The following is a 23,095-nucleotide window of genomic DNA, read 5'->3' on the forward strand; positions in this document are numbered from 1 at the left end:
TTGAGTCACTATTCAGACTTAAACGTAACAGCATGGCTAGAAATTTATATTCTCAAAAAGATAAAATGATCATCTGCTGACGCAAAAAATTTCAAAGCGGGAATGCGTAGTGTTGTGGCGTACAAAGCTGCCGAAGCTGCATGATTTTTCATTGTTTCACAAGGTTAGGGAAACAAACGCTATCTAAGCGTATTTTGAACTTTTCGATTTATGGAGAAAGCAAAGTGCAATAGAACCTTTTGGGATAATTTTTGAAAAAGGTTCATCAAAAGAGTCCTTGCGAATGAATTGCGAAATTTTTTAACTGTTGGCGGTTCTCGATATTTTTGGTCAGCGGTTCTTAAACTGTTCCAAAACGTCCTTACAGGCGAAACAGTCTAAAGCAATCTTCCGTGATTTCACCGATTGTCTGCTTTAGGTACATAGGCTAATTGTGCACCGTAGAGGACGTGAACGAGGTATACGATGACTAACCAAGAGTAAGACGTGTTCTTGAACCTTCAGAATATATTTTATTTTTATTACGATCAATACGAAAACTTACTCTATTAATGTTTGGAGCATATATAATCAATTTCATGCAATTCGCGTTCAAATATTTTCCGAAAAATAGTTCCAATCTAAAATATGTTTTCCTGGTCGTGATTTTAAAATTTGCTTGGTTAAAAATTGGGAATACGAACCGTGTTGCCAATCTACACCTACAAATTTAACCACCTGTTCAACAGATCCACGATTCATTTAGAGCACAATGCCTTTTCTTAATTAAGCTATATTCTTCCCATGAAGAAAGACGTGATCCTCGATGTGTCTTGCTTATGGCTTCACAGGCTTTAAAATTTCACGCCAATCTAAATTGAGAGCGATAACTGAACGAACTATGGCCGTAAACGATACATAGGTATACACAGAATCGAAGATCAGTATAACCAGGAAAAGAAGTCAGTACATCCAGAAACAGAAGTCAATCTGTATCAACATTGAGAAATGTGATCTTCCTTCTAGAACGTCCACTTACAAGGTCTACTGAGTCATCCAAGTCGTCTAAATCCTCTAAATCTCTCGGTCCGATATCGTTCTCTTCAAGTTCGTCCTCAAACATTTCCTGCAATAAGACATCAGCGTTTTTCCTCTGTTGTTTCGGCATCCTGAATCTAAAGCCTGTGTCCATGGCAAGCATTTCCACCGAGGCAAAACCGCCATTGCCAACTGACTCGGTAATCTCATCAATGGAAAGAAGAGAGGCAGCCCTCTTTTTGATTGGACACCTGATAATAGAGTGAAATCAGTTCATTTTTGCCTACATACACGAGTTAAGGCTCGATAATAAGCCCACGCGTGCGCACGAGAGAGACAGGCAGACAGGGGGGGGGGGGGGGGGAAGAGAGTAAGAGATATCGAGCCCCGCATGAGTTGGACTGTGTTATTTGACAAAAAAAGGAAGACCTTCGCTAGAGTCGAGGCATCTCTATGGGCGGGAAGTCGCTTTTCATAAAGACGCTAGCTACGAAGAGACCATAAGATGTCGTGACGATTATCACTGCGGGAAAGCGCTTTTGCGCTTCGAGGCGATGTTGAAATTAGAATCATTTTCACAATACGAATATAAAAATCCTCAAATAAATCCAATTGAAAACTATAAACATAAAGTTTCTCAAATTAACGGCAAAAGGCAGACAACAACATTTCATTTCTTGTCGTGCTCCCATTGAGCGAATGTATTTCAGTCGAAATCTCTTTAATATTCTCAGGGAAATCCTTCTCTGTTATTTAATGTAATCTGCGCTACACACAACTCGTGAAAGCTGCCTTTAGTGTTCAGGATTCTACCCTGGTCAAAGAAAGAAATTATCTTCAAGGCAGGTGACTGTGAAGATCATTTCCTAGAGATTCCACTGGGTTTACTGTGCAGGCGCTTTAATTGTTGTCATTCCGGCGAGCTGACGATCTATGAGCATGACCATAAGCCCTAATCTTACAATTTATTAAAAGTAAGGCAAATTCCAAGATCACCACAAAGAATTTCGATTATTTTTTTTTCATTTCAAATTTCTAACCTGCACCTATTGCACCTGTTTTAAATCTTGCTCAAATTGTGTAAGTAGGAAGGCGCTAATCTACCGAACTCTTCCCTCTTGTCGTTTTTAATCTAATATTGCTAATTGAGTTTATGCACGTAAAAACTACTTTAAACTAGGTCCAAACACCCAACAATCTTTCCTTACGAAAATTACACTTCTGGTTCGGAAATAAGTAACAAATACATGCATTGTGCATATACTTACATTCCTACCCCCACGCCCTTTTCTTCTATCTTCTTACTAATAACTGTTTCGATTTTTCCGTGTGTGAATGAGTACTCCAGCATGAAGGCTTCTAAAATGAATGCTACGAATATACTGCGAGGTAATGAGAGGAATGAAGCAATAAGAAAGGGTAAAACACATTTTTACGAAAAAAATCGTCGACAGGATACCAACATGGTATATAGCATACATGTCCAATCAAAACGTCGGTTTGAATTTGACAGGTAATTTAATCCCGATTTCAGACACCAGACGAGAATCAAGACTCGTTATTCAATTTTGAATCACTTGCAAAGCCAACGTGGCCACATACATTCTTTGTGAGAGCACCCAGGCAGCAACGACTAAGGTGTAATTCCTGGAAGGAAATTACTAAATACCTTAAATCTAAAAATAATTCTCTCAGGATCTCCTATGGAGTGAGACCCTTACAGACAACACAGTCTCCACCAGAGCCAGGCATCATCGTCTCTTGCCAGCTACCAATTAATAATGAACGTGGTGTTGTTGCGTATGTAGACAAAATGTTTATCATCAAATCGTGATTAGTACTTACTTAAGAACCACAATAACGCAAAGGAGGTGAAACGAGAGGAAATAAAGTCTGGCAAACTTGTTTGTTACTCGAACATAGCCTTGAGTGATAACTGGACGTGAGTTAAGGACAGCTATAATTCCAGTGGCGGAAGTAATCATATCCACGTATACGAACCACCCGGACATACCCCTTTGATTTCCATACAATAACCAGACAAAGATTTTCGCTAGCCCTTTTGGATATGCAAGTGCATTAAAAGTTTTGACTTAGCTTCGTCCGGCTTTGATTTTCTATGCCCCGACAAATATGAGCGAACGCGTTTTGAAGGCACGGATGCAGATTTTGCTGAATAAAGGAGGCGCAAGGCATTTACCAAGGCATGGCAGTCAAGGAATGGGACCCAGACTGATATAATCAGCGTATCTGAACAAGAGTGGAACCTTGCATTACTTCAAGGAAAACGCAAACTCTCCAGACCCGTAAAAGACAAAAGTGATTCAGGTAATTACCTTAGATGAGCCTTTTGCTCCAAAGAGGCTTAATGGGTTTGTTTGTACCTTGAAAACTTAACATCACGGAGGATAAATCGATATCACTACTGACACTTGTGCTTAAAAAACACCTGAGCTGTTAAAACGAACCGATGGCGACAAAACGTATAACTTAAAGGATACTATGCCATTGGTTGACAACCATCAGGTCAAACAAAACTTTAAAAGACCTCAGGATGTTGTTGAAGTTGTTGTTACAGTAGCGATCCCCGTAAAAGTCTGACCCTTTCAGTTTGATGTTTCCACAAAACGTGAGATTCTCGCCATCAGAACTTTCTTCACCAGAGGTAGGATAGCTACTTTCCGACTTGATTAAATTTCCAAAAAGTTCCATCCCCATAATGGCATAGATGTAGTACAATACCTGAAAAAAAAAATGAACTTCTAACTAATCGAGTGTGATGGCCGTACTCGGGAAATAGTTGCGTACAACTGGCCTAACAATTCTCATGACCCAAGAAATGAGTGCGCACAATAGAGAGAGAAATTTAAAAACCGACCGAATAAGTGCATCATACAGCGGACAGAATAGCGTCCTTTTAACCGACCAATAGGCCCGTGTTAAAGAATGAATGACGTTGATCATTTCAGTTACAGGGTTGAGGCACAGGTAACATTAAAAGTAATCAATTTAGACAAAACCTTGCGTTCTTAAATTTGTTGGCGAGCATAAGCTCTGACGTGAAATATTTATCGAATGTTTCTACCACGAGAAAGTACTGACGCAAACTTACAAACATTATGGCGCCGTAAGTGCCCATAGCTGGACCAATCTGCATGACTGTTCCAATTATAACCTGAAATCTGGGAACAAAATCGACCTGTAAATGCGGCAAACATAGGTAACAAAACAGAAAAAAAAACGGAGAATGGAAGGTGCTTTTAATAAGTTTGTCACAAAACGACTTCAAATCGTCACACTTGAATTGGGAAGCTGACCGAAAAGCTTTACGAAAATGTTAGTATGGGTTACGGGCTTATTTACCCGGGATTTGAGATTGAATTGAGCATCGCGTTGGCAGGATTAATGCTTCATAGGATTTTCCGCCATTAGTATGTTCATGGCTAAGAAAACAGGTTTCGCAAGATTTTGTAAATAGATTAAGAAAGATGGTAACTTTTACGCTCAGTTAAGAAATAGAGAAAGATGCTTTTTCGTGTTGTCACGTGCGTGAGACAGAAAATATTCCGAGTCCCCAAGAATAATCGAACCTCATGACGCCATCGAAATTGCTGATCTAAGCAGTATGCACGACACGTGTTGTGCATGAACTTTGTTATAGGCCTTGCCCATAGAGTCTCTATGACCCAGAGGTAGAGCATAGGAGCGCAAAATCCGAAGGTTTGAGGTTCGACTCCTCAGGGGGAATATAATTTTTTCTTTGTCTCACGCTCGTGACAAGACGAAAAACATCTTTCTCTACGTTTCGCGCTGTTTGAACGGTAAGTGTCGATACAAACCGCTTAATTTGGCCCATAATTTTCACTAATCTGAGAACTCGAAGAACCATCAGTAAATCCAGAACACCTTGACTTGACTGCACTGGGAAGAGAGAGAGGCAAAAACAAACAGTAAGAAGCAAACGAGAGAAAAAAAAGAAGAAGAAAGATTTAGCATGATCAAATACAAGAGTTGGAAACATGTTTCCTCAGTGAGCTATTTTTGGACTACTCCCATTTTCTGAGATTCCAACAGGATATGGAGATCACCAATCCTGCGTCGCGAATTTAGGTCGCTTCATCATCATAAGTGGTGCATATTTGTTCCCCAACAAAACATTCGAGAACCTGTTATCACAATAATTCTCCAGGGGTTACACATCGTTTGCTGCCTTGATCTTTCTTGTCAATATTCACAATAATTCACTTTCTATACGTTACCAGTTTTTGCGGTCTCTTCACTAGTAACGCGTTTTTGGCACAAGCCTTATTATTACGGATAAAACACAACATATTTTAACTCACAGGACTCGTAAGATGTTTCAATGATGAGAGCCAATGTCGCTGCACCTATAACTAGGAAATCAAATCTGTAAAACAAACGAGCACCAGGAGAGAGGTTACATGCGATCACCACAAGCAATACTAAAGTAACTGGACTCTGATGATGCATGAAGAACATAGACAAAAACAATTTTAAGTTATTGGATGGGGCTAAGAATGAAAGAAAGAATGGTGAAACTCGAGCTTTGTAACATCAGTCAGAGCCGGAAACAAAGAAATTACTTGATACTTCTTGCTATCTGTAATAAACTGTATTATTACTCTCTATGATCTCTGGGTATGAAACCAGTTCTACGCTCATAAAAACTATTCTCGCTGGGTGTGAGTGCCATAAAGAATAAACTGCACGCTTGTAGCAAATCAGAATTGAGATTGTGATGTCTGCGTATAATAATAAGAGATTTACTAATAGCACATTACTAACATGTTCCAGTATCGTGCGAAGAATTTCTTAAAGCCGTATGTATACAGTTTCAGAAAGATCTCCAAGTTAAACAGTGCTAGGAAGGTCACTTCTGCGTCATCACTCTCCAGAGCGATGAAAATGGCATTGGCGAAAATAACCAAATCGAAGAAATAAACGAAATATCTGCAACGAGAACAGAAAATTAAAAAAAAAAGAAAAAGATTGGGAACCCTAATTTAGTTATGACACATACCCCACCACGCCATAATCTCTTGACCCTTAAACCCCCCAAATGTGATTGTTAATTCTCCCTTGTAGCTGTTACACAATTTCTAGAAAATTAGTTTCGAGAATTTGGTGTAAGATGAAGTAACAACTTTAACCTAATAAGTTTGAGTATCCTCATTACCCGTTTGCTGGGTAATGTATGGGTATTATAGAGAGAAGTTATATGTTAAACACTATTGAAAAATTAAAGGTTACTGGATATCGTCTAAAAAATCCGTATTACAACTTAGTTTACGATTGCTAACCGTTTGCCTCCTGGGGGTGATTTATAAATAAATTCTCCTAACTTGAGGTAAGGGTATATTCTCAATATATCACCGAGAAATGTAAAAGGATTCAAGAGAATGAGCGCTCATATTTTTGTAGCCAAGTTAAAACCAAATCGTTGAGAGATGAAGCTTTTACGATATACGGCCATAATTCTTTCACATACTTGTGGCACACGCCCAATCGAATAATGGCACTGATGCGGGAATTGTAAACCCTTGGAATGAATCTCTCGAACAGATTGACTTGGTCTCTAACTTCAATGACTTTCACATTTAATAGGTCAGCAACCATGAGGAAGTCTTTTTTACCTATAAGCCAAGGTGTAATTTAAAAACATACACAGGTAAAAATTCCCATTAAAAGGGTTTGTTTAACATGATTCAGGGATTTCAAAAAAGTTTTCCATAAGCGGCTCTCCCCTATTACACCCGCTAGTGTAATAGGCTGCTGGCCGTAAGGTGATACCCAAACACAACAGCCTGCTCGCAGGCTCAACAAACAGCGGTAAGATGTCTTACATGCAGCGGTAGACCGCAGGTAGCGACTTTAAATGAAACCCCTGTGAGTGATGGAAAGTGTTAACGGCACTCCAGGGTAGCGCTGAATTTACTTCATCACGCTCTGTCATTGGCATGAGAAACTAACGCCATCTTCTGGACCAAAATGCAATTTGGTGACCTGTGACGTCTTGACGTATGAATGATTTTAGGTTTGCCTCCTCAACCAATCAAAGGGCGTAATAAAGAAGACTAATGCATTCCTAGATAAGTCTCCTTTGTACTCTCAGTCAAAGGCTGAGGAGACAGTATGGCCAAGGGATCTGGGCGCTAGGTTTGTAATCTGGTGGTCTCGGATTCGATCCCTCAACCCTGCTTCGCGCGGGATTTGATTTTTTCTCGGTTGCCCCGAGTTCAACTCGTTTGCTCCACTTTCTATGTACTCTATGTGGTCTGCTTCCCTTCAAATAGAAAACAGTGTTTTTAAAAAACACTGTGTTCATTTACAATGTTTGTCAGTCCCAATTTGTTCGTATTGGCCCGGAAAAGCCCCATTAGGGAATTGGTCAATTTTAACACATACCGTACACACATCGAAACCTCCTTTAAGTCGATCTTACCTATCTTTCCTTCGTTATTTTCATCAAGCACTTGCCACAACAGAGCGACTCTTGCAAGACTCCACTGAGGACAAACCTCTTTCATCAGAGTCAACCACCTTTTTCGTGTGATGACCCACATCTCATTAGACCTGACTTTCAACACATCAAACGCGTTTTTCAGCTGTCGGCGTTTACGGTAGACTGACGCACGGATTTCATTCTTAAAGAAGGAAATGAAAATCATGTGAAAGGATCCAGACTTTTTACAGTAGGCATGACTATCAAACTCACAATAGAATGAATACAAAACAATTTAATTTTTTTTTTGGTATAAATTGAATTTTCATATTTCAGAGAGTGGAACCCTGTCCGTAATAGTTTATCTTTTTCTTTTTTCCATTTATTATAATCATCATTATTATCCTTCTCAATATTACCATTATTACCATAAATATATGGAGCACTTAACATTGATTTTCAAAAGTAATAAGAATTGAATTGATTTCGTTATACTTTGCGCTAGCTGGTTATGTCGCTCGTGTTTCCCGCGCTACTAGGAATTAACTAGTTTTCTCTTTAACGTCTTATTGGGACCTTGCAATAATCAAACCTTGTTCTGACTGGCCCTCAAGATCACTTAGGTTTTAATTTTACGATTCTCAATCGAAAAGCACCCTACGCTTATATGTTCCTTTAAATAGAAGTTACCTTCATATGCATCCGGTAATTCTTGTAAACAACAGCAAGAAAAATACTGACAAATATGTACATACAGACGACAATGAAAATAACAAAGAACAAACTGGACCAAGCATTGTTATCATAGGCTGGCATCCTGTGGAAGTAGATTTTAAGAATAAATAACCTGTGGCGTTAGCCGGCTCTCGTGCCTATCTCCAAGAATCGTCGGGGTTATTTTTTTTTTTTTTGGTCGTTCTCTCTACATTTCTGTTAACGATGTAATCTGTTTTGAATCCCGTTAGTGTAATGTAAATGAAATGGTTAATATACTTCTTTTATCTACAAGTGCTTCTTCTTAATTCCTATAGACAACTAAAGGGAATGGAACTGGAACTGGAACTGGAACTGGAACCAATCACCTTGTGTAGAAGTTAGGGGTGTATATATCTATGGGACGGTTTTCAAAAAAATAATAAAACCACTTTTTAACTCTCCAGTTTTGAAAGTGAAATGTGATCATCGCAGTAAATTTTCCAATTTAAGCAATTGGAAAGAAGAAGCCTGAAAAAAATCAGGGCTTCAACGGGATTCGAACCCGTGACCTCCGCGATACCGGTGCGATGCTCTACCAACTGAGCTATGAAGCCACACATTGGGAGCGAGGTCAATTTATTGAGTTCATATCTTCCCGTGCAGTGAAATGATGTGAAGTTTTATATGAAATAATTCATATTTGTACTGCGGTTGTAGATGAAAGTGAAATGTGATCATCGCAGTAAATTTTCCAATTTAAGCAATTGATGATCACATTTCACTTTCATCTACAACCGCAGTACAAATATGAATTATTTCATATAAAACTTCACATCTCCAGTTTTGCTTGGCAAAGACAGGAGGAAAAGGAGTTCTTAAAAAGAAAGTGGCAGGGTCTTCAGGAAATTCATATTTGGTCTTTTGCGCTCACAAAAGAATAATTTTATTTCTCGAAGCAAACCCACTTTTATCAAAGATTACCCCTCTATATCCCAACCTCAGTACGTATATTCTCCATACTATTTTCTTATGCAGTTCCTAAGTTGCTGACAAGGAGAATTTGTTTGACAATCACGAGTTCCTTTAGTTGGTAATCATTTCCCTTTTTCTCGTGACCTTTATGTGCGATAAGACGCTTTTTTCTATTTAAAGGTGAAAGGGTTACAACTGCTACAAATCTTTGAAATAGATATTCTACAAAAACAATCCATTTGCTTACACTCGTAAATTATAGGTAAAACGCAACTAAGAATACTCACGTTACATCCGGATTGTTCGCTGTTGTTGTCAGAACATACAGTTTAAAATACACGTCGAAATAGTCCGTGAAATACGGTTTTCCGTGGAGGTCTTTCAAATTCCTGCAAATATAAATTGAAAAACAAAGTCGAGAGTCAAAAGCTCAAACTTTGAATGGGGCACTATCGTGTTACAGAAATCGTGATGGCGTTAGTCACGTTGTAAGAGCGCAAATGCATTACGAATACATATTGTACAAGAAGAAGAGCCAGTGTTGGGTAATGTATAAGAGCCAAGGAGGACTCGAAGTAAAACCAACCAAACTACCTTAAGCGCGGGGAAACGCCGGCGACGAAGTCGTGAGTGGTTTTAGTTTACATCTGATTGGTTGAGTAAGTGGCACGAGTTTTATTGACCAATCAAAGAGCAAAGAAAAACAAAAGCAAATAATCCCGGTCTACTTTTGACATTCAAGTAAAAAATGTTCTATGGATAATTATGTTTGTACCTTTTACCAAATAGCTTAAATCCAAGCAAAGTAAATAAGGCAATCAAGAGTGACAGAAGAACCAGAACATTAGCTATCTCAGGCAGAGTTTTTCTAATGTTTCTTACAGCTCTACGAATCTAAAAGAGAAAGACAAGAAATAATAAAAAGTGAAGAGCAAGCAATCAATTTTGACACTCTGTATAAAAGTCTTCTCTCCTACACCCTAATATCAGTATGCATATTCTCCATAGGTGTTGACGAGGAGAATCAACAATCCAAAGCTTCTCTGGTTGCTGACCATTTCCTTTATTCTCATGGCCTTAATGTGTGATTTAGGGGTGATGTTGTAAGGAGATTTTAGATGCTAGTCACTGACTCTTAGGGGTGAAAGGTTTAATAAGTAAGGTACTGGTCATGAAATGTTCAGAATTTCTTATTGCTGAATTTCATGAGGTAATAACAAAGATATTTTCAGGGTTGGAAATAACAATTTGAAAACTAGATACCTTGGACAGATACCACATATGTATGGAACACAGCTGACTTCCACTTGTGATGGTAATTTTAAACATTAGTTTTATCATAAATTAATATGCAATCAAACTCACGTGTCTTCCTTCACTGATATTGATGAGAATAAGTGGGCGAAGAACTCTTGTCCATCGCATGGTGTGAACTGGGAGTTTTGATTCTTTGAATATGACATACATAATCATGTCAAGAAAAGTCAGCTGAAAAAAAATTCCAGTGAAGATCTCTGAAAGGTGATATCTAGACTGCCGGGTTAGCAGACTGTAAAGAATTTAAGCTTACATGTCAAAAATGACTGGGAAAAGGTATCTGGAGTAATACTATACAGTCAAACCTTTATTAAACGATAACCCACTGGGAATTATGGGGTGACTGCTTTAAACAGGTTGACCACTACATACACTGTTCCATAAAAGAGGGGTAAAATGCAATTTAAAAAAAAAACACCATTTTGTCCTAACAGTCTTAAGAAGGAAGATAATTTGCAATACATTGAAGACATTTCAATTCAAAGCACTAACATTGACTTCAGGAGATAAACATGGGAAAAAATTGACTTGAGAGATCATACTTAATTTTACTTGAATGGTTAAGCTTTAAGGGACAGTTCAATACAGGTGGAAGACAATACAAACAGGCTGTTGGGACTTAAGAAAGGTTCACCACAACTGCTAAATAGAGTCGACCACTTAAGAGAGGTGAGAATTATAGTACTTGAAAGGAAAATAATATATTTAATTTAATACAGGGTGACCACTTAATACAGTGCCAGTTAAGTGGGGTTCAACTGTATATGACTTGCAAAATAAAGTGGTCTGTAATGATGGAATGATGAGGGAGAGCATAAGTCCTAGTAGACATAAGGGAAGATTAATATAATACAGGGAAATAGAATGCAACTACAATTTATTATCCCCATTATCCTCTTTCTCTGTGGGAAATGACAGTGCTGACAGTGATTAGCAATCAGAATACTATTTTCAAATGATTAAATTAAGACTACAATAGAACAATTTTTCTGATTCTATGTTCTTAACTTTCTTAATGTCAAAGCAATATCTACTTGTTTATTTTCTGATTGTAAACACTAATTGAAAGTCATTTCAATTCCTCTGTCTCACCACAATGATAGACAACATTATCACATTTTTTTTGTCTCTCCAAAATTTCACACCAGCAGCAAAACACCAGACATGGAACAGACGAAGAATGAAAACAAACAGGCAGATATATTCGAGTAACATTGTAGCCTGCAAACAAAACAATTAGGATGAATGAGCTTATTGAGTTACTGAAAGTAGTCATTGTAACTGGGTTGCCTGTGCCAGCACAACCCTAAGGCATTTTGGGAGAGTGAGCATTAAAGATGGCAGACTGAACAAGTTTTCTTATTTCTCTGTATATTATCCACCTGCACCAATGACTTGTTTGTAATACAGACATTACACTGACAACATTTCATTCCTGGATTACACCGTAAAATTTCACCTTTCCTGGATCATTGAACTGTGCAAGATAACTGAGAAAAGAGGAAGAGGCCTTCTTAATGTAGAAGCTAAAAGATTCAGGCGTCACATTCAATCCAATGAAATCAATCATGAGCATAAGTCCATCATGTCAGAAAGATTGGAGAAGCCCTGTGACATTCATGCATGGGGAAGGAGATACCCACAGGAAACCCCTTACTAGGATAGCATAAACCAGTTATCACACTGTTTGTCCAGCCATTCAGTTGAGTATCTAACCATTAACTAATACAAATGAGGGAGTGGGAAACTAATGGTTGATCAGTCTCCAAAGGCTTAAGGCTGTACAAAATTACTCCTGTACCTGTATGAATGGGTCATATGGTAATTGTGCCGAAGACTTAAGATCTTAATACCCCTACTTCAAGAATGTGGGTATCTCTAATCAGCAGCATTATCTGAAGTGTAATTTTGCCTAATTTAAATTCTGCTGCTGATAAATAACTCATGATTTAATCTCAAGTGACTTACCCAATATGGCAGAGTCATTCCTTGTACAGCAGGTTCCTCAAAAAATGCCAAACAGAGATTAAGCCACACACAAAAGTACACTAATGCTCGCAATACTGGCTTGTTGTAAATTTTGTAAAGTCTATGAGAGTGAAAAAGAGATTGATTCATCAACTCATTGTGTGTACAGTGATTAAAATCAACAACGGCACCTGAACTCCACCATTATCTTCCATGACAAAAGGAAAGCAAGGCAAAAGGAACTTCATGCTTGCAAAGCCTAATGGCTAACAATTGATAAGTTTGTATGCTGATCAGATAATGTGGGTGAGTTTTTTCCTGCTGAAGTCCACTGGTATTATGCTGGTAGGTTTGTTCACTATGGTTCTTATTACAGAAAGTTTACCATACTGCCCAGAAGTAATGGAAACAATCACAAAAAACATCCATTATCAACATCATTTGACTGAAGCAGGGCCAATGTCTTGCTTCCTTGAATTTGACAGTACACAACAAAATGGCATTTAAAATTGCAATAAGGTGTTGTGTGGGAAGTGATCACACTAGAATGACTACTTGGGTTTTATTCAAAGTTCTTCTCCCCTCTGCAGTTAAATAAAAATCTACAAATGCTAAATGGAGGACTTCAAAGCTATTGTGGCAATGGGTGGGGTACCTTCACCCAGTCTGAAGAGAGGAGTACCCCTCAGAGGAGTACCACTCCTCACCCCCACCCCTGGTCCCTCCCAATTTAGGTTCCTATTCAGTGTTACAGTAACAGATGTGATAAAATAGCTAGGAAAAGCTTGTTTTTATTCACAAATGGTCACTCGGAATATATCGATATAAGAATACCTCAATGTATTCAAAACGTAAGGTAGTAGAACGAAATCATGAAATATATAGTAGATCTAAATTACACTAAATAAAATTTGCATAGGTAAATAATTAACAACAAGCAGCTTTTTAGAGATGAAAAAAAATATCACTCAAAACGCACTATTCTGTATAGGTCAAGTGGACAAAAACCTAGTTTTAAACGAGAGAATTCTTCCACGATGAGGACACTGAGCGAAAGAGAAAAAGTGCCATAATTTTGGGACATGAAGTAAACAAATATAATACAAAATTTTGTATGAAAACATCAAGCTAACCTTAATTCTTTCGGAGAGGTCTTAAAGTAACCATTTCGACCGAGTCTAGCCTCATTCACCAATATTCCAGCCAGCAACAACTCCTAGGAGACAAAAGAACCCATCAAATATTTATAAGCTCGTGAAATTCACAGACCGTGGAAGATAAACAACAAATGAACCAGTCAAATATTCATACCGTCTCACTAAGTTCGCTGTCTTCATTAAGATGACTTGAATCCTCCTTAAGATCAATGTTTACTAACTCTGATCCCGTTACGAAGCTAACTGATCGGCTCTGTGCTCGTAGTGACTTCAAAATCTCCTCTTCATCTTCCGCTGCCATTGTGCCAGGCGAGCGAGGCGCGAACTCGTTACTAAACACCGCGTGACAAGCAAAAGAATTAGGAACACGTATCTGTATTACAAGATACACAAGCGAACTATTTTCAGAGCATTGATCGATAAAAATAAAAACAAACAAAATCTCCGTGACAAAAATAGTATATCTACTAAGTCAAATAGCTGGATTTGCCTTTCTGGTTTTATTTTCGGTTTTGGAACACTGTGTCTGTAGTAACGTTACTTTTACCCTCCCGTTTTGCAAGGTTGCGTGACAAACACGAACTGACTCACATCTAAGTCTAAACATGTCTCAAAGCTGTTTTGTTAAACATGGTTTCATTTTTTTATTATTTTTCTTTTCATAGAAGTTGCTTAAACCGATATTTTTCGACTTCGCATTAAGCACGTTGATATCGATATCATATGTTAGTGACTTCCTGAATCCTTCTTTATCCGCAGTTCACATGTATATGATGTTCATATACTTACAGTTATTTATTCATCACTTCACGGGTTTATTTGGGACCAACATAATGACCAGCTCCCAGTTGGTAGAGCACTCTACCAGTATCGCAGAGGTCATGGGTTTAAATCCTGTACTGAATTTTTGTCAGGCCTTAGCTTCACTACTGTTCAAGTAGGGTTCATTGCTGCGAAGATCGCTTTCATATTCAACTCTCAAGTTTTAAAATTACGTTTTTCAGTTCTCTGTTTCTGATGTTGATAAAGTTAAGCAAAATTTAACTAAACGTGTGTTGTTGACGTGAATAGGGAATAATAAGGTAAAAGAAAAGATTACGGAAACATTAATTTTCTTCTGTCAGGTTTTAATGATTTTTTTTTTTTTTTTTTTTTATTTTTTTTGCCGTTTTACTTGACGAGTATGACAATGGTTAATGAGTATAAATACTTCTTTTTCTGCTTCATATTCTCATTGAACATCGCCCAGAGCACAAGCGGAGTAAGACCCGAGTAAGAGCCACGGGATTTAACAACTTAGGCCTTTCCACCCTACCACCAGGTATGCGTTTCCTCCAAACAGCTTTTTATACATTTTTTCCTATAGTGCTTCAAGGACGATTTGTTCAAGAGCTTTTTTACGTTGGTGGTCGTTTCCGTTTTCTTGTAACCTTAAAGTTTGATTCATGGCGGCATTATATGGGAAATCAGTTGCAAGTCATTCTAAGTAGCCTCGGACAGACTAAAAAACGATTATAAAAACGAGTTTGAAAGATTCGAGATCTAGAACAAAAAACTCGATATTTTCCTGCTCGCCGTTTCGCCTACCAGCATGTGGAACAAAGCTTTACTTTTGCTGAGACCATTCAAAAAAATATATATTGAGCTTCAAAACAATGACAGCTTCTCTCAGTAGGGGAGGTAAGTTTCTAAAGAAACGGTGGTGCTGCGTCGATGGGAGAGTATAACAGCGGTAATTTAGTATGATCAACTGAGTTGATAACGTAAATTGGATATTGTAAAGAGTTTCAAAGTTGATGTTTCGAACGTTAGCCCTTCGTCAGAGCGAAGGAAGAAAGGCTAACGCTTTCTGACCGCGAAGTGGCGAATGTTCGGGATTCAAATCTTGGTTTAAATTTTAAAGGGGTTTAGCTTAGTTCCAAGCAAATGAAAAAATGCAATTACATTTTTGATTTCTTGACTGAACAGCTTTTAGACCTCGAAAGGAGATCAATAAATCATGAACATGAGAGTGATCATGAGTACCTCTTAAAAAGTAATGAATATGAATACCTCTAAAAAAATGAATACCCCTCAAAAAGTAATAAAAATGAAGCCTGAAAAAAGATATTCATGCTTGAAGGGAGTTGAAGCTCGCGATTAATCCGCAGTTCCAATATATCGCATTCAAATATTCTCAGTCATCAACAAATCAGTTGGTGCTTCATAGAACTATGGTAAAATTGCACATAGGAAAACTTCAGTTCATTAGATTTAGAGGGTATTGCATCGAAGTACGATAGAAGCTCTCTACGAACTCCAAATTAAAGAGAAAGGGCTCTGATTAGAATTCTTTAAATGACGCCACTGTGGCGTTGCTATTATGACAGATCTCAAAGAAAGCTTCATAAAGCTGAAAACAGTATTGAGTAGACGGCTTAATTTTTGGTATAAATATTGAGATACTAGTGCCTAACAAACGAACAAAAGATCCTGTACTGAACATGAAAGAAAAGCTATAGTGACTAAAAACGTGGATTGATAGCCTTTCAGAGCAGCGAATTGTAACGAGAGTAAAATATTCCTAAGTATCGCAACTTGATTTAGAAGTGAAATTGTCAGTCGTCAAGTATTCATACATTCACTTTGCCACTTAAATTGTGTCGGTAATGTCTATATAGTAGGAATGAGTGATGACTTCCTTCGGTTTGGCATCAGAGAACGACCAATATTTAGCCAACATCTTCCACTGAATTCATTAACCACACAACCGAAGGAACGCAGAATCTGGAAGGCTGGTAGGTATAACGCTTAAGCAAACACGCTTGTGTATATGCTGATTTCGTCTCCCCCAGTCAGGTAGTAGAGTTTTCTACATGGTTTTAAAAGTTGGATCTTGCTTTTTTACCTTTTACACAAACGCACAAGATTTCAACGCGTTTTTCTATTTTTTTTAATTACAACTATGATGGAGAAGAGGTCGAACCTCACCGCTGAATTGAAAAAGCTGAACTGAATCTTAGATTCTTTAAACGTCTTAAAAACAAATTAAACAACTTGAACCAGAACGCATTCTCGACGTTAAATTCTTCTATGATTTCTATGGAACTAATTTCAGTAGCTGTTTTGTTTGTTTGTTTGTTTGTTTGTTTTTCTGTTTTTCGTTTCTCTACATCTTAACACTGGCAGATGAACGGTTAGAATTGAAAAAAAAGTACTGAAAACAACACACAATATAGATGCAAACAGAAAATCTAAATGCTAACAAGTGCAGGTTATAACTCATTGACCGCGAGGGCTCTCAGAAGGCACCTTTTTAACAAGAAAAAATTTAGTTTGGAAACACGAAGCGAAAACTGAGATTTCGAAATCGTGATTTCTTCCGGTGATTCCGCTACTAATTCCCGCGTCAAGAATAAACCGCGCTTGTTTAGCTCATGTAGCTCATGCTGTGGCCGGGGAACGCCGGAGTAACCTGCGGGAGGAAGTCAGAGGTTCAAGCCTCAAACCGGACCAACACTTAGGGTCTTAAAATAACCGAGGAGAATGTGCTGCCTTTGCTTTGACATCGGCAAATGGGGTTGGATATTCTAGTCTTCTCAGATAAGGACGTAACCCGTAGGCTCCGTCTCCTGTCTCTTCTCTGTACTGGTTAGCAAGGGACGTTAAAGAACCCACACCTTCCTCGCATAGAGTAGGATATAGAGTTCCCGGTGTTGTGGTCTTGCCTTGTCCCTGTTTACTCATGCAGGCCCCCATTTAAAGCAGCGCTGAGCTGTACCGAGTCTGTCTAAATATCGCAAACTCATATACATATAGACAAAGGATTCGCTTGAAAACACCACCGTTCAAAGCCGGCATTGTTTCCTTACTTTAAAAAAGCCTCGGGGACCTTATCTATAAGGGGTCTTTCAATTACCAAAACAACTGAAACCTAACCTATTGAATTATGCGTAACCGAGTGCTAGGTCTGGTGGACCACGCTAGCTCGATTCGTTCAGTGAACGTTTTCGTGGTAGATTTCTAGTCTTACAGTTTATTTACGGTTTTACGGTTTTTACGGCTTTATGGTTATTGTTACGGATAAAAGGACTAGAAGATGTTTCCCAAGGTTGAAAGGACACAGATGCAAGTTTTCTGTTGATTTCATAATCATTTGTTTCCTGTGATTTCTGCTTTGATAGTTACAGCACTCGGCCTATTGTAATTCTAGGTTTTGCCTTTCTGTTTTCCTAGTTTTCGTTATCTCATCTCGCCTCGTCTCGCCTCAATAGATTAATGTGATTATGCGTATGCATTTGGATGGAAATATACGAGTGTTACGACTCTCTGAATAAACAAGTTGATGTTTTATCTGTTATCTTTGTTCGCCTTTGCAAAGGGCCGCAACAATCATAGCGAAGGCAGTTCTGCGACCACACTTATCCTCCAGACACGCTGAGTGGCTACCAAAGTTATTGCCAAAATTCAGTAATATCACACATAACAATTGGTTCATATGTCAGCGTGCGTTCATCGAGATATGAAGCACTTGGGAACTTTGGAGAGCACGAAAGATGCGTAAGAGTTGCTCGAGGCGTAGCCGAGAGCAACTCTAGCTTCTTGAGTGCTCTCCAAACTTCCCAAGTGCTTCATATCTCGATGTACGCACAGCTGACGTATGAGCCAATTGTTTTATAACATTTTCAACCCGAAGGAAAATTTTTTCTCGAGGAAAAACTTTTGGTTGACAAAGGCCACGTTTAATGTCTATGGCTAAGTTACTCAAAAACTTTGCGCAATCTGTTTAGAGCAGATTTAAACATTTCAGATGGAGACTCTGTCTGTAAGAACAGATTGAAATGTATCCGGCGGAAATCACGTACCGATTTGTTCAGACACGTGTGCGCCAAAGGGAAAAAACTAATGCCAGCAGCCTATCAAACTACAAATTAAAATAATAACCTACGAGCAGATACAGTCTAAATTGATGATAGCCAGTCATTGTTATGAGATTTCGGCCAACCGAACAGTCACGTACTTGCTTTCAAATTGCCGGTTTGTATAAACAACCTTGATGACCTTGTTTGATCATGACGCAAAGAGCCAGACACCCGTAAGTTTTCTCACAAGAAATACTTGCAACCATACTGAATACAGTTTTAACTTCACGGCGAAATTGAAAAGGGAAGTTTCCTGTTGACAAATGAAAGACAAACAGTAAGATTAATGGATTGTCCTTTTAATTTGATAATGTTTCGAGCCCATATTCTAGAGTGTCAAGAATTTTTTTTGTACTCATGGTACCAATACTGTTGGGTTAATCAGGTACTCTCTGTCCACTTCGAGAATATATGCACTCTCAGTAGCCGCCAAAATTTTTGCGGTAGAATGATAAATTGGGGTCTTTAAATCGCAATTCGTTTATAAAGCTTTCTTTCTATGTTTTTCGTGTTTGTCGATCGAGATAGAGCTATTGGAGCTTAAAAAACGGAAATATGCTAAACAAGACTAGATTTTGAAAACTATCGACATCCAAGTCTTATATTATAAACAAGCTTGGGAGTTAACGTAACTCATCGATTCTTAATAGCGATACGAATTGCGGCGTGAAAATGAGACCTGATGCGAGATAAAAGAACAACGGCTCTTATGAATTTTATATAAATAGGATCATTTTCATCTTTAAGGTGCGAAACCACTGGAAGTACTCAGTTCTCTGACGACGAACGTAGACTACACCTGCTGAGTAAACCCAAAATTATGGCAAACCAGAAACAGCTTCCTCCTTTTTTCCCTACCGTTAAGCTCAACGTCGGTGGCCAACACTTCACAACAAGCCTCCGAACGCTTAAAAAAGATCCAAACTCAATGTTGGCAGCCATGTTCTCTGGAAAATTTGAAATGAGACCCTCTGAGGACGGCGCGTTCTTTATCGACCGAGATGGAACTCACTTCCAGGTTATACTCAATTATCTTCGCATTGGAAAACTGACTTTGCCGGCGAATGCAGCCAATCTCGGAGAGCTTGAGGCAGAAGCAAACTTTTATCAAATTCAGGGCTTAATGGATGAACTGAAATCCAAAGCATCATTCCAAGAGTCGGAAATTGTGAGAGGAGAAGATCATCGTAAATTACTGAAACGCTGGCTTCCTGATCAAGGAGCTGAATGGCATCTCCTATTCCGAGCTTCGCGAGATGGCTTCACAGCTCAAGCCTTTCATTCAAAATGTGATAACAAAGGACCTACGGTTACCATTGTTAAGAGTGGAGATAACATATTTGGAGGCTTTACGGAGATTTCGTGGACAAGTAAGTTCACAGAGAAGGTTTTGTATAAGTAAGGGACAACTTCATCTTCAGCTTAGTGTCGATAAACCAAAGCCAACGGAACATGATGTTTTCAACGGGAATTTTGAACCGTTAGCCGTAAAACTGCCAAAAAATTTAGCCGTTTGGTGTAAAATTGACAAATTGTATCCGTTAGTTGTATAAAAAAAAAGTTAAACAAAAATTTTTTTTCCGGTGAACACAATGGAAATAGGTTAATTGTTAGCTGTAAATTGTCCAAAATGTAAACCGTTGACGGTAAAAGCCATCACCCCACTGAGACCCTCAAACATGCACATGCAGGCAGCTTACTTCAAGCGTTGAGAAACGTGTGAAAACCTCTAACAGTGGAAATTTTTTTGTTATTCAATAATCAAACGGAGTTTTGAAGTGTAAAGCATCAAAAATGAAATCACGCAGTTGATCAGTTTAAATATTTTTTCTTTGGCTTTCGGATTAAAAAACGAAGGAGAATGAGTAAAAACTGATCTTGTAAATCAGCGTGAGCTTTTAGTCAGATATGTTTTCAGAATTTTTAAGAAAGGTCTTGTCTGACAACAAGAGCAGAATTTGAGGGCGAGCCTGGGTGTTTTATTAACAAGAATTTCACTTATGCATAACCTTTACACTCTAACATCAGTATGCATATTCTCCATACTGTTCTCTGAACATTTGCTAAGGTACTGACAGGGAGAATTTGTCAAACAATCAAGAGCTTATTTAGTTGGTGATCATTTCCTTTATTCTCATGACCATAATGTTTGAATCAAGGGTGATATTGTTGGGAGAAATTAGATGCTGGTCTCTCTTAGGGGTCAAAGGGTTAAAAATAGGGATATACTACCTCATGTAAGACCATATCTTGGTATGCCCTTAAAAATGTCAAACTATTTTCATTCCTTTCCTATAGGTCAATGTCGCTGGGTGCCTTGTCGTGAGTCATTTCTGTTCAGCTTGGTAAATCCACACGGTTTGGGTCCAATCAAAATTGCTGAAATCAAGAGCAGAGAAAACGCCATTTTCTGCAACAACAACTGTGGACCAACATTCGGTGGCTGGTACAACCTTCACATATCAAGAAATGCGAACGAGACCAATTCTAATTACAGTAACCTCTCTCGCTCAGTCAATTTTCTTTCTGACACTGACTTGCCTTTAACAGGAAGCAAATATTTTTGTGTCACGGAGTACGAGGTTTTTGGAACTTGAAACTTTCAAACTTTAGGATCGAACATGGCGTATATAGACATCTTCTCAGTCTAATGGCTTTTAGCTCTAGTTGTCTGGTCACTTAAAGGCAGAGAATCCTCGGTTCTTTTTATTAAATCGTTCATGAAAAAAATATGCCTTAAACGGCTACATACATAACGATTAAAAACTTTGGGAGCAAGCACGTGTTTGAAAAAGTGCTGCCATTTTTTTACACATGTGTAAAAAATGTAATTAATCTAAAAATCTGAAACCTTCGCCTTATGTAACTTCAAGTTAGCTATAGACCTTGCCAACAAGCGAGCCCGAGACAAATAAAATTATGAGTCTCTCACGATGAATAAAATCCAAAGTCTATCGATAGCCGGATATCAGAAACTATCGCTATCTTATGTTTGCATTGTTATTCCAGTTATTTAACCGAGAAAACTTTTTACATGTACCAAGATAACATTGGTTCACATTCTTTTACATGTACATAGATATTATGCGTCGATGACTGGAAATATATGAAAATCATATATGTGTACTGCGGTGAGGAAACGGATATAAGCGATCCTCGCAGCTATGAACACTACGAACGAGTAGTTGAAATAAGACCTGGAAAAAAAATTCAGGCCCGTACGGAAAGTCGCGGATTAATTTTGCTTGGTATTTTCTAACAACTTTTATCCTCCCGTTTTGCAAGGTTGCGTGACAAACACGAACTGAGTCACACCTAAGTCTAAACATGTCTCAAAGCTGTTTTGTTAAACATGGTTTCATTTTTTTATTATTTTTCTTTTCATAGAAGTTGCTTAAACCGATATTTTTCGACTTCGCATTAAGCACGTTGATATCGATATCATAAGTTAGTGACTTCCTGAATCCTTCTCACAGTTATTTATTCATCACTTCACGGGTTTATTTGGAACCAACATAATGACCAGCTCCCAGTTGGTAGAGCACTCTACCAGTATCGCAGAGGTCATGGGTTTAAATCCTGTACTGAATTTTTGTCAGGCCTTAGCTTCACTACTGTTCAAGTAGGCTTCATTACTGCGAAGATCGCTTTCATATTCAACTCTCAAGTTTTAAAATTACGTTTTTCAGTTCTCTGTTTCTGATGTTGACAAAGTTAAGCAAAATTTAACTAAACGTGTGTTGTTAATGTGAATAGGGAATAATAAGGTAAAAGAGAAGATTACGGAAACATTAATTTTCTTCTGTCAGGTTTTAATGATTTTTTTTTTTTTTTTTTTGCTGTTTTACTTAACGAGTATGACAATGGTTAATCAGTATAAACACTTCTTTTTCTGCTTCGTATTCTCACTCAACATCGCCCAGAGCACAAGCGGAGTAAGACCCGAGTAAGAGCCACGGGATTTAAAAACTTAAGCCTTTCCACCCTACCACCAGGTATGCGTTTCCTCCAAACAGTTTTTTATACATTTTTCCCAAAGTACTTCAAGGACGAAGAGACCATTCAAAAATATATATATTGAGCTTCAAAACAATGACAGCTTCTCTCAGTAGGGGAGGTAAGTTTCTAAAGAAACTGTGGTGCTGCGTCGATGGGAGAGTATAAAAGCGGTAATTTAGTATTATCAACTGAGTTGATAACGTAAATTGGATATTGTAAAGAGTTTCAAAGTTGATGTTTCGAACGTTAGCCCTTCGTCAGAGCGAAGGACGAAAGGCTAACGCTTTCTGACCGTGAAGTGACGAATGTTCGGGATTCAAATCTTGGTTTAAATTTTAAAGGGGTTTAGCTTAGTTCCAAGCAAGTGAAAAAATGTAATTACATTTTTGATTTCTTAACTGAACAGTTTTTAGACCTCGAAAGGAGATCAACAAATCATGAACATGAGAGTGATCATGAGTACCTCTTGAAAAGTAAGGAAAATAGCTGAATACCTCTTAAAAAGTAAATACCCCTCAAAAAGTAATAAAAATGAAGCCTGAAAAAAGATATTCATGCTTGAAGGGAGTTGAAGCTCGCGATTAATCCGCAGTTCCAATATATCG

The 23,095-nt window shown here is 38.2% G+C and overlaps 2 protein-coding genes across 4 annotated transcripts; one reads left to right on the top strand and one right to left on the bottom strand.

Moving 5' to 3' along the window:
- Positions 1-492: 492 nt before the first annotated feature.
- On the bottom strand, positions 493-14,379 carry LOC113679801 (uncharacterized). The gene is made up of 18 exons (XM_027196772.2): positions 13,745-14,379; positions 13,567-13,649; positions 12,434-12,554; positions 11,558-11,686; positions 10,514-10,636; positions 9,924-10,042; positions 9,436-9,537; positions 8,171-8,297; positions 7,481-7,682; positions 6,527-6,671; positions 5,824-5,988; positions 5,361-5,425; positions 4,857-4,938; positions 4,130-4,199; positions 3,519-3,759; positions 2,863-2,953; positions 2,286-2,399; positions 493-1,268 (listed from the first exon to the last, which is right to left on the bottom strand). Exons 1-18 carry the CDS (start codon positions 13,889-13,891, stop codon positions 965-967), a joined length of 2,430 nt encoding a protein of 809 aa, XP_027052573.2. The 5' UTR covers positions 13,892-14,379; the 3' UTR covers positions 493-964.
- A 1,709-nt stretch (positions 14,380-16,088) lies between these two features.
- LOC149042041 (uncharacterized) lies at positions 16,089-21,451 on the top strand. 3 transcript variants are annotated; one of them, XM_089211405.1, is made up of 3 exons: positions 16,089-16,367; positions 19,239-19,861; positions 20,790-21,451. In XM_089211405.1, the coding sequence occupies exons 2-3, from the start codon at positions 19,312-19,314 to the stop codon at positions 21,086-21,088; spliced, it is 849 nt and encodes a 282-aa protein (XP_089067531.1). In that variant the 5' UTR covers positions 16,089-16,367; positions 19,239-19,311; the 3' UTR covers positions 21,089-21,451. The 3 variants fall into 3 exon arrangements, with proteins under 3 accessions (XP_089067531.1, XP_089067530.1, XP_089067529.1); XM_089211404.1 differs by lacking the exon at positions 16,089-16,367 and adding an exon at positions 18,276-18,768; XM_089211403.1 differs by lacking the exon at positions 16,089-16,367 and adding an exon at positions 18,504-18,664.
- The last annotated feature ends 1,644 nt before the right edge of the window (positions 21,452-23,095 follow it).

The sequence above is a fragment of the Pocillopora damicornis genome, chromosome 7 (assembly GCF_964200805.1).
Source record: "Pocillopora damicornis chromosome 7, jaPocDami1.2, whole genome shotgun sequence".
Classification (NCBI taxonomy): domain Eukaryota; kingdom Metazoa; phylum Cnidaria; class Anthozoa; order Scleractinia; family Pocilloporidae; genus Pocillopora; species Pocillopora damicornis.